The 12,833-nt window shown below is 33.4% G+C and overlaps 1 protein-coding gene across 1 annotated transcript; it reads left to right on the top strand.

The window, feature by feature from the left end:
• Positions 1–11,222: 11,222 nt before the first annotated feature.
• On the top strand, positions 11,223–12,246 carry LOC125589092 (uncharacterized protein At4g22758-like). The gene is made up of 2 exons (XM_048761325.1): positions 11,223–11,808; positions 11,911–12,246. Exons 1-2 carry the CDS (start codon positions 11,580–11,582, stop codon positions 12,075–12,077), a joined length of 396 nt encoding a protein of 131 aa, XP_048617282.1. The 5' UTR covers positions 11,223–11,579; the 3' UTR covers positions 12,078–12,246.
• The last annotated feature ends 587 nt before the right edge of the window (positions 12,247–12,833 follow it).

Raw genomic sequence — 12,833 nt, 5'->3', positions numbered from 1 at the left:
TTCTCACACGTATGAACGTTAACCTTTCTCCACTTTTCTTTTTTGTTTTTGAGTTTGGTCCCTATATTTTCTATACGTTTAAATTCTTATCCAGTAACTATGAACAAGTTCGTTTTGCAACTCTTTTTTTTTTGTTATTTACCCATTTGGCTTTTTATCGTATACTGACTACAATACCAATGAACAAAGTTGTCAAATTTAAATACTGATTTATTATTTTACTAACGATTATAAGAAAATAGTACATAAACAATTTTATATCTTTTTCTCTTTTCTTTTTCTTTTTGTTTACCTTAGGGATATCCGCCAATTGGTAAAAAGTATTATATTTGAAATTTTATATTTAATGGTTTTAGTTATATCATTATGAATTGTTTTATGAAAATTCATATATAACGGTATACACTGTACCGAGGTTTTTTTATAATTCTTTCAGTTAGTCTGTATAAATGTTAGATGAAACGATTTTACAGGATTTTAAACACACAAATTTCTGGTGTATAATTAATAAATTTTCAGTCAAACTTCTGACGTAAATGATTTTTTTTTTAAATTATAAATTAAGCTATGGTGGTTAAATTATAGTAAAAAAATCACTACCAAGCTATAAACATTCAGTCTGATGTGTACTACTATTAGATTTTTATTTTATGTTTTCCTATTGTATTTGTATATTAGAAATTATAAAAATAATTCACTTGCAAACCCCAGAAATATTATTGTGTACTGATAATAGATGCGTCTGACATTTGAATGCAAGATATTATTGTATAATATGGGGGAAATGGTGCGATATATATACTGAAGTTGACAAAAATAACGTGTGGCATGCTGAAATGAAAGGACCTACGTACCTTTGAATCTAGAAGTGTGTGTTGAAAACTTGAAATCAATGGACATGATGAAATTGGGGAATCTGGCTAGTGGCTAACTGAACAGACACAGAGTGGCTGGACAATAATTAAAGAGAAGCCGTTTCTATTTTATTTTAATTTAATTTGTTGTATTCTTCCTTATCGTACGTTTGAATTTAAATCATAAGCTGTCACATTGTTTACTTCTATGGATGATATTAATTTCGAATATGTTGTTCAATTTGTAAATGACCTGTTGGTTAGTATAATAAAAGGTATATTCTATATGCCCGCCACCCCTTCTCTCTGACTGAAGGAAAATTCAAAATTTGGCCGTTTCTTCGACTGGTGTATAATGTTTTCTATTAACGTACAAATGCTTTCTAACTTACATGTACATGTAGATTTTTTTTTTCGTTTTTGTCATTTAGGCTAATGTAATGATCACAAGGTCTTACTATCGTAAATGCATAAATTTCGTATACAGGTTTGAAGCCAGGTAAATTAGGAATGACATGGAAGATTTTTAGCTACTTGGTTCAAAAAAAAAAAGATTTTTAGCTACTTGGCCAATCATCTACTCCCAAGGCTCACATCATGTATTAGATGCATATATGCTTTCTTTTCTAGTCGGAATGCATGTAAAATACTACTATAAAAAATACTATTTTAACTAAAATAAATTTATTCCATAAACAAAAAAAAATCTAATCAATATGAATGATTTTTTCATATAAGTGCATACATCTTGCATCCAAGTCCACAAACTAATTAATTTAGATGTACTAATTTAGATGCATATATAAAACCACTTTTTTGCTAACAAAAAATTATATAAAACCACTTTGACACTTGAAATATACAATGTGCTAAGTTAACATATACACCAAACATAAGAATTGGTGAAACTCCAAAAAATTATCTCAAATCAACAAACACTAGGTGGGGGTATATGCACAAACAATTGGATTAACTAGAGAGAGAAACATCAGTTTGATATGAATTGAACGAGCAAGATGCCAAGATCGTTTAGTGTGGACAAGGATAACCTAAATAAATTCAGCAGACTGAGCCAACAAAATGGCTATAACTTTGGTAAAAAAAACAAGATGGATATATATATATCGAAATATGTTTCTGTGTTATGAACCAGATTGTGGATGGCTCATAACCAAGAGATTATGATTTGTAATATTTTCATTTATCTATGACGGTGTAATCTCCTATATAAGGAACCTTTATGTTATGAATAAAGATAGACTTTTCCATTACTTTTATAACACGTTATCAGCACGAATCTCTAAATCCCTAAGCTAATACCCAAATCGAAAAACCCTAAAACCCTAACCCTAACCCTAGCCGGCGATCTGACGAACCCTAAACCCCGATCGCGTTTCTTGTTCCCGCATCTGTTCCAGCTCGCGTCCCCGATCAGCTTCAGCCCAAGGCGTTCCTGATCCTAACTCAGACGCTCGCGACCCGAGAGCAGCTCCAGCACGCGACCTCTTCCTCGTTCGCGACAACATCAGACAACTCGCGTCAGACAATCAAAGCGTTGCCGATCAAGTAACAAAGGACGTTTGCGACCCGATATAAGCTACTCGATCCATTCCAGCTCGCGTCCCGTTCGTGTCCAGCTCGCGGCTCAACTCTTTTGGTGGTCCGATTCAACAATCATCTAAGGTTAAAAGGTAATTCAAAACCTAAGAACCCATAATCGAACATGGATTGATTGATAAAGAATGAAACCCTAAAACCCTAATCTTTATGAATCAAAACCATAGGGTAATAGATCAAAAATCCTAATTGAGTAAATCGAAGCTCTAAAAGTTCGATACCCCAAACCCTAAATCATGTTCCTACAAGATTAAAACCCCAAATCGGTTTTTACAAGTTAAAATCCGATAAACCCTAACCCTATATCTATAAATCCTAAATAATATAAGTATCAGAATTAATTATACTATAATTATCAAATCACATATTAAAACCCTAATCAAATATTTTGAAATCAAAACTGTTTTCGGTTTTGATCATTGAGGTTTTAAATCTGATTGAATATGATGCTATGTTGCTAGAATTGTTTAACCGTTAAATTGATAGATTTATTTTCTCATCATGCTTGGTTAATTGTTCATCTGATTTAAAATTATTTAAACCGACCAGCATGTTAAAACATTGATTGAATCCGATAGGTTGCCAGCTTGCTTTGCTTATATAATCCGATAGGTTGATAGATTGATTGAGGATTACTTGTTTAAAATCCGAATGATCTGATTGCATGATTCTTGAGGTTTAATATCATCTGTTAGGATTGATAATTTTGTAATATGATCTGTTTTAAATAGAAACCCTAAATAATCCGTATGATAGGTTATATTAATCTTATTTGGATGTCTTTGAGGATTGAAAATCCGTATGCTAGGTTGATAGATTCATGATAAAATCTAATGTTTTGAGGTTTAAGATTGTATGCTAAGTTCGATTAAATTGATTGATCTGATTATATGTTTTTGATGTTTGATAAATTCAGATACTAGATAAATTATTTACACATGGTTTATGCTAAATACCAATCAGCCTCGAAACTGATTCATTGAAATTCATGCTTGAAATCTATATTCTAGTATTGCTAAAATCAGTATTGAAACTGATTCATTGAAATTCATGCTTGAAATCTATATTCTAGTATTGCTAAAATCAGCTTTGAAACTAATTGAGTGATTAATAAATCTTTTTACTAGTCTTGCTAAAATCTATTGATTGTTAAACTCTAATTGCATGATTAATTGAATCCGTTTTTGCTAGTCTTGATAAACCATAATATTATGAGCACATAAAAATAGTAATGCTGAGACTTGCTAGAAATTGACTGATTGATTAAAAGGCTTTAAGATTGATAGTCTCATTGTCCTCACAAGATTGAAATCCGAATTGATTGTCGTTAAGAGTAAACCCGCATGAAAATTATACCTAAATATTGAGTTATATATGATTTGAGATGTCGAAAATCAACCTGGATTTTGCTACCCTAAATCTCTCTGGAGATAATTATTTACGATTTTACTTTGGGCATTGGATACAAAGATTATCCTAAAGTCAAAAAGACTTGGTGAATGTATCATAAAAGGCAATAATGCGATTGATACATGGCAATATTAATTATTAGCCATCATCTTATTAAGAGTCTCAAAGATCAGTATCTAACTACAGAGAATCCTCTAGACTTTTGGACAGAGTTAAAAATCGAGATATGATCACCAAAGAACGGTGTTATTACCAAGTGTCTTATTTGATTGGAGGAATCCCAGAATCCATGACTATAAGTCTGTGGATGAGTCTATTGCTAGATGGGCAAAATAATGGATTACTGATGAGAAACAGTGAATTGAGACCTCCTGGATTAACCCCATTACCTGATACCAATAAGGCCGCAGAAGAAAAAAAAAAGGTAACCACGTCCAGAATGATAGACCACACGGTCATGGCCGTGGAGGGTGGAAAGGACGTGGCCATGGCCACTATAACACATTTAGCCGTGGAAATCACTATGGCAGAGGCCGAGGGTATCAACCCAATTTGAGCCATGGTCAAGGCAGTGGCCGTGGTATATCCTTTAAACCACAAATCTCAACCAAATCAGTGTGCCATAGATGTGGAATGAGAAACCATTGGGCTAAGATATGAAGGACTCCCAAAAAATTTTGTGACCTCTATCAAAGAGAGTCTGAAATGGAAGAATCTTGAAACCCACTTGGTCTATAAAGATGGTGAAAATAATTTCGAACATGATCAAGATGATCTTATGGAATATGAGACTTATGATTGCCTAAAAGAATCAAGTTGATAATCTAATTTCCACATCAAACTTGTGTGATTGCCTTGCTTGTATGCTTTCTCTGATTTTTATCTCCTTGAATTTATTTCTATTACATTGTCTGCTTGGATTAAATGAATGAATGATTTTTCTATATGAGTACACTGAAAAACGCCAATATAAGTACTAAAGCAGGTATCGCCAATCTGAAAGAAGACTATGGCTAGGCTAATATATTATTGCATAAGAGTATGCATCTAGAAATCAGTGATGTCTTATATTCACCCAGCTCTAAGAGCAAGAGCAGCCTATCTATACTATTAAAGCAGAATCTCTATTAGGATTATGCCATTGATTTTTTAGTTATTTACAATGGAATGTCATTACCTTTTCTAGATTATTTTCTTATTTTAATAAATTGTTTCCTCTTTTACAATTGGTAGTACATTATGTTAACATATATATTCATTGGATTCTAACTATTTTTTTTTTGTAAAAGGCATAATTCTAACTACTTTCCTATCCAAAATTATGTATTCACATTTGTATATAACGAAACGTGTACCATATTTGCAATCGATCATTTTTTTTTCATTCAAAATTATGTATTGACATTTACAAATATACAAAATTTGTACTATCGTTGCATTCCAACTCTTCTCCCATCCAAAGTTATGGATTCAGCCTTAACGAATTATTAGCTTTAGGAAAATGATATGAACTTAACTTTATGTTCAAACTTTCAATTATCATAAACGTATTACTTAGTAAATTTCAAAATATTTAGTATAGATATTGTAAACAGATTTCCGAAACTCTTTGCAACACTCAAATCTATACTATAAAATTATTTAAAATTTGGATTTTGGACAAAAAATATATGTGGGTCATGGGTTTACGGTTCGGCCTCTATCTTAACATTAATTTCATCTAAATTTTAAAATTTTAATTAAAATAAGTAACTATACTAGGTACTGATTATAAAATGAAATGAGATTCGAAAATGAGAAAAAGTAATCAAAACCATTATATATTACATAATAATTATGAAAAAAAATTATATATAAAGTTATGTATTGACAAAAATACAAATTTGCATTTTGAAAGATGAAAAATTATAAAATATATTTAAATTTTAATGTATATTTAATTTATTTTTAACAAATAAAATTAATCCCGCGCTTTACGCGCTTTTAAAGCGCGGGTCAAAATCTAGTTGAGTTTTAAATATATAAGAATGAATGGTTTCCATATTGAAACAATGGGCGAAGGAAACAAAGAGTTCCTTCAGATATATGTATAAAATCGTCCAAGGCCATAATAAGTCCTAAAGACTATACTTGCATTCTCTACTGACCTAGACTATGCATAGATCAGTATGATAGAGGCTAAAAGCCTGCGAAAATATACACTTTATGGCACAACCGGATTGGCTATCCTGGTTGAAACATGATGCAAAAATTGATATTCAAAAGGCACACATTAAAAGATAAGAAGAGTTATCCCAAAGAATCTCACGTGTGTAACATGTACACAAGGGAATATCATTAGGCCATCACCAGTAAAACGGCTACGAACCCCTTTTTCATAAATAAAGACTATATGTCTAGATAATACTGGTGAATACTGGTGAATACATGTCCCAAGCGTTTAAATGACTATGGTATGTTCATGGGGGTAAGTGTGGACAATTCCGTGATACATGTCCATACCAAGAATGGCTTGGCCGAAATCTTTTAAAACGCAAATAGCTGATTGATAGACCATTATGAGGTCAAAACTCTCATTCACAGCTTGTACCACACGAAATTTACATGCACCTAAGTTAATACGCATCAGACCATTTAGTGAGCATAGATATCCCTGATCACAATTATTAACGGGTTAAAAGCCAGACATACCCCCATCATAAGACATTTGGATGTGCTGTCTATGTACTAATTGCTCTACCACAGAGAACTAAGATGAAACCTCAAAAGGAGGATGGAGATATATGTTGGATATTATTTTCCCACAATAATAAAGTACTTTGAGCCAACTATGGGTGATTATATTTGAGGCCAGGTACACGGATTATTTTAAGACCATGAGAAGAAAAACATAATAAAGCTGGTAAAAGAATGGTAAAAGAAATAGAATGGAATCAACCATCAATATCTTGGCAAGATCCTCCGACTAAAGAATGTGAAATAGACGTCCAAAGATTATGCATTTACAAAGATAGCGAATCAAATGCCAGACACATTTGCTGACCCGAAAAAGAATGACTAAGTCATATAAAAACCAGCTTGTAAAGCACCAACGAATTTGATGTCCAAGAAGAGACACAGTTAAGTTGCTACGGAGTCTAGACAACATATGAAACGTGGTAGACCAAATAGGTTCCAAAAGATAAGAATCCTCGGAAACAAAAGAAAGGTGCAGAGAATGATAATCAAAATCTGAGGTTACTAAGGAAATCATCCCAGACATGGAGATAAGACCGGCCGGCTCTAAGGTACAGGTACCAAACAATGTAGCTTTGGGACGCCAAGCTGCAAAGTATTAAAGGTCCTGATAATAATGAATCTCAATCGATTATATCATGTCTGGAACATAATGGAACCAATAAGGAATGTCAACATAAGATGATTTATTTGCATACAAGGTAGCACTTGGATTTATGAATATAAGCGAGGATCATGAACCCACGTCAATATAAGAGTGCGCACTCGTAGAACATGTTGGATTGAATGGAAACGTGTGGTTAAATAGTTTAAGGAAGAAATGCGTAGTTGGTCATATGATTAAGACGCCATATGATGTTAAAACCAGTGGATATAAATGGGTCTTGTGAGGAATAGAAATCGTGAGATATAAAGCTGATGTTGCACAAGGATTCTCACAAAGACCAGTAATCGATTATGAGAAGATGGTGGATGCAACTACTTTTAGATTTCTCATAAGTCTGGCTATATAAGAGAGAAAATTAGACTTGCAGCAAGTTGATGTAGTGACTGCATATTTATATGGTCCACTGGATAATGAAAGTAATAGAGGGTATTGAACTGAAAGTATAGCAAGTTCTCGAGAACAATATTGATAATCATCAAAGTACATGATCTCAATATCCTAGGAACCTCTGGATACAATTTCTCAAACAGTTGAATATCTCAAGAAAGAGTTTGAGATGAAAGATCTTGGAAAATAAAATTTTGTTTGGGATTACAGCTTGAGTACATTAACAATGAAATCCTTGTGCATCAAATAGTATATACAGAAAAGAGTACTCAAGAGATTTAATATGGACCAGTCTCATCCATTATCTAGTACATGGGCGTGAGATCACTTGTTTGGACACTGATCCATTCAGTCCAAAGGTGAACGATAAAGAAGTCCATTTAGTCCTGAGATGGACGATGCAGAAATCTTGTTTTAGACACTGATCTGATTGGTCCATAAGAAAGACGATGAAGAAGCCTTTGATTTTGGTTTATTTTATACTAACCAGCCCAAAGAGGGGTTCTTTGGTTTTGTTGATTTGTTTTTAGACAGGTTATGTTTTACACATGGTGGGTGGTACACGCATATCACAGCAACATCATCCAAGATTTCGTGTGTGTGTATTTGAGGTTGATGACAAATATGTTCGATCAGATTGTGGCATAGCCGATGGTAAAGAAGAACCAACTATCATGTTCGAGGACGAAGCATATTCTTCCCAAAATCTTCATCACCCACGAATTGTAGAAAATTTGAGAGGTCCAAGGGACCTTCAGTAATGTCCAAATCAGGGGGAGTAATGTATGTTGTACTTTTTTTCCTTCACCATGGTTTTGTCCCAATTGGGTTTTCTTGGTAAGGTTTTAATGAGACAACATTAAAGCACATTACAAGTTCTAAATAGTTATGGCATCCAAGGAGGAATGTTATGAACCAGATTGTGGATGGTTCATAACCAAGAGATTATGATTTGTAATCTTTCCATTTATCTATGACGGTGTAATCTTCTATATAAGGAACTTCTATGTTATGAATAAAGACTTTTCCATTATTTTTATAACATTTATTCCGAAGTATTTATCAGTTGCATATTAACACATGCACATTTATGACGTATATCAAACATATGTTTCTCGGTGTAACCAAGATTTAGTTTCTTTTTTTGAATTCAGGATTGGATCAAGATCTACTCTGTAATAAATTTCAAAGATATGATATAATTTTGCCAGATACTACACGTTAAATCATATATACAATCATTGTAGTGGGACGACAATGAGCGGCTCAGGATAAGAGATGGAAGAGATGATAAAAAGTTAGGTGATATACATAGATCGATCATAATGCATGGAGATGAGACTGATAGCTGTAACTTATGACATCGATCTTTATCTATGCTTCGTTGGTTTTGGTCCTATCCGTCAGTCATGTGCTCTCTCTATCTGACAATCTTTAGTCATAAACTTTTCGCTTGGCTTATTGGCTCTGTACCATTCAAATATCATGGCCCATATAATGTGCTATCTGCACCTGATTCTGTTTCCATATTAATTCCATTTACCTACACATATAATTTAACCATGATATGAGGAAATCGATTGCACTTTTCATAGGATAAGATCTCGTTGCAAAACGACTAGACATCTTTTAGAGTTTGTTTCCCGCCGTTCCTAAATAATCATGTCTTTGTTTTTTTTTTTTTGCTTCAGACTAACGCGTTTGTCTGGCAATTTATTCGTTTAACCTAAATTAAATAAATTATTAACTAGTCTCGATTATATTCTAAGTTAAAGAGCGACTTTTAACACTCTTAATACAAGATTATTATTTTATTCTCACATAACTTGTCGACTTTTGTTCATGTTAGACAATGATAGGCTTTCTGCTTTGTGTTGACTATGGTAAAGATTTTGAATTTCAACACTTCTAAAAGTGAAAAGATTCTTAGAAGAAAAAAAGTTAGAAGATAATGAAGAATAAACATGAAACATGCTAAAAAAACTGATGTGGTTAATTAACTAAACGACCCTCCCGTTAATAAACAGTCCCTGTTATAATGTATTTTGATATACGCCGCGATTCAAGGTAAAGCTGTCGACGGTGCTATTTAACCATATTGTTAGATGTTGCGTGTATCTAAGAAATATCACCAGCAACTAAAAGATGAATTTTGTTATAACTCTACCCGAACTTATTACTTTATGCTCTGGAATTTTATAAATATATTCCATATAGATGATGTCTCCTAATATTTTTTTGAATTATGAAGTTTTAAGTAGAGGAAACGTGTAACTTTTTGAAGATTACTATGGGGAGGTTTGTATCGGTGGAACCTAAAAGCAGCAAGGATCAGGATTCAGGACAATGGCCCAAGCATGACACGTGATGCTCTTTTGCTAGTGCCACTTCATGGTACTCAACTTCGATAGCGACTGTGTACCATCTATACCACTTTAAACTTTACCCAAAAAAGAAGAGAATTCGATATGTACAAGAGTCGCAGTAGAAATCAACTTCATCATGCTCCCTATACAGGCTATAGCCGTCCAGATCCTCGATTATTGTCAAGTTGTGTTTATGTTGTAAATATTTTATTAGAATATGTAATTATATTGTGACACTCTAGAAAATTGCCGTATCATGTCTATTTGTATAAGTACGTGCATGTAATCACAGCTACAGCTCAAATGCTCAATTCGAATGACTTGCCAATTATAGACGTAATAGGAAACGCATACATACATAAAGCTTGCATCTTCATAGTAATTAGAATCCCTCCCATGTATTATACCTATATGAAATATACTGAATGCTTGGTTATTATCATCTTTTAGCATTCTGAAAACGTATTTCGAACTTCCCCCTTATATCACCACCATATTTCACGTTTTGTAAATTTGTTAACTTATGATTTTATATAAAAAAATAAATCTATTTACTTCAAGTGTTTCTTCTGTTGAATTATTTTACTATTTATCTAACATACTAGACATATAACGTGTCTAAATATATTTTTATTTGCAATATATTTTATTTTTATTTTTAAAATCAAAGATATAATTTTTTCTTAGTTTTTGTTCCAAGAATAAAACCATTAATTTAAATTTGAAATAATAATAACAATGCAAAAAAAAAAAATTTGGTAAAAACAATGCGAAAATTTAATAAGAAAGAGATCTATTTTCTGCGTCATATGATGTCTGATTAATTCAATACATGGATTAGCCAAAATAATCAATTGCATAATCAACATAATACAAAGGTAAATCATAACAAAGAATATTAAAAAAAAAAATTAAAATGTCAAATGTAATTAACGAACCGACTCTTATATTAGTTTATTTTGTTTACTAATACTCCGGTACTGCACTCCTGATCGATACTCGGTACATACACGGAACAAAATTAAACACGACAATGGTAAGAATCAAAAAACGCACGTTTTGTGAACAAAAAAAAAGGAAAAAGCATCAAAACGGAAACAGAAAAGGAAAATCCCCCAAAAATCGAGAAAATTCCCAAAAGAACCCTAAACCCTAAACCAACCTATTTATATACTTATATACCCCTCTCTCCTCCAACCATCACATTCATTCATTCTTCACAACTCGCAGAAGAAGAGAAAAGTTCCTCGATTACGCTATCTATAGCTCTCGTCCTTTAATTTTTTTAGTGTGGGAATCGTTTGTGAATGGTGGAAACGAATCCGATCGGCGGTGAGTTTACGCTTTCCCTTCCAATCCAAAGGGCGAGCTTCCTCCTCCTCCTCTCTGCATCCTCTTTCGGCTCCTGCAAACAAGGCTGGTACTTCCGCTGCATCGGCCTCGACCCGTGAAATCTCTCAAATCCTCTCCCCCAGTGTTTCTCTTTGATTTGGGATCTATCGTTTTTGTTTATTTTCAATCTCTCTCTCTCTCTATTTCAAGATGTTGCTCTACAACAAGCAGAAGAAGAACGCTAAAGGAAACCGGATCCTCATCAGCGTAACCGTTCTCGGTAGCGCTGGTCCGATCCGGTTCGTTGCTTACGAAGATGATCTCGTCGCTTCGGTTATCGACACTGCTCTCAAGTGCTACGCTCGCGAAGGTCGTCTCCCTCTCCTCGGATCCGACTTCAATGACTTTCTCCTCTACTGTCCCATGGTTGGACCTGAAGGTAATAATAAACCGGAATCAATTTTTTTAATCAATCCGAATTGTTTTTATTTTTTCTAATCGAATTGGTTTACTAAACCGGTTTTTTTTTTAATTGTGATAGCTTTGAGCGCGTGGAACGCAATTGGGTCGCTTGGTGCGAGGAACTTTACTCTGTGTAAGAAACCAGAGGAGAAGAAGGTGGTTAAGGAAGGTAATGGAGCGAGGAAAGGAGGAAGCTTTAAAGCTTGGATCAACAAGTCCTTCAGCCTCAAAGTCTCCACCCATTAAAGCTTTTGTTTTTTTTTTTTAATTTCAGACAAGACAAGATCGGTTTTTATGTTCTTTTATTTTTGCATTTATGATTTGATTCCAATTGTCAAAAAGCTTCAGTTGACATTTGATGAAGCTTTTTTTCTTTTATATCTCTCATTCTACGGAAATAAAAAAAAGTTCAATTTTTGTTTTCGTTCTTGATTTTGCATTTATCTTGCAGATTAGAATTTGAACATAGAATTTGTTGGTGTGTACAAGCAAACTTGGTTTTGTCTACTACTTTCAGCTGGGATTGGTTAATTGTTTTATATTTGTTTGAAGTGTCAATTTGATTCTTCCTTCTGCAAGTTGTTGGTGCAGCTGAGAAAATTTGCAGGCATAAATTGTGGACTCTTTTTAGTATTATTTGTCTCGAAAAACACGTTTTCAGATATTCACGTAGTAATTTCTTCTAGAGGAGCTTGATTAGTGTGTTACTACTTGTGCCCATGATAGAGAGTAATATTTAACCGTATGCTTTCGGTGTGTGTTATTGTCGTAAAGTGTCAAGTGGTGTAGGGGGAAACGTCATGGTCGAATCAAGAAAAGGATGATAAAATCTGTTTGATTAAAAAAGGAAAAGAAACTTTGCAACAGAAGAAATAAGAAAAGTACAAATGAATTACCTACCTACCATCAATACACACCAAGATTCCGTACCAACTTGTACTCTTCTTCTACTAAGTTACTAATAACTCCTCGTGTATTTCTATTCAAGTATTGCCGTGCTTC

Source organism: Brassica napus, chromosome C6, assembly GCF_020379485.1.
Source record: "Brassica napus cultivar Da-Ae chromosome C6, Da-Ae, whole genome shotgun sequence".
NCBI classification, from domain to species: Eukaryota; Viridiplantae; Streptophyta; class Magnoliopsida; order Brassicales; family Brassicaceae; genus Brassica; species Brassica napus.
The sequence above is the reverse complement of the archived record's forward strand: the minus strand, read 5'-3'. Positions and strand labels throughout refer to the sequence as shown.

What these genes read in the sequence shown, in the direction of transcription:
- LOC125589092 (XM_048761325.1), top strand. Translation starts at nt 11,580, where the DNA reads ATGTTGCTCTACAACAAGCAGAAGAAGAACGCTAAAGGAAACCGGATC. An exon ending in TCCCATGGTTGGACCTGAAG is followed by an intron (nt 11,809 to 11,910) that starts GTAATAATAAAC and finishes TAATTGTGATAG; the next exon opens with CTTTGAGCGCGTGGAACGCA.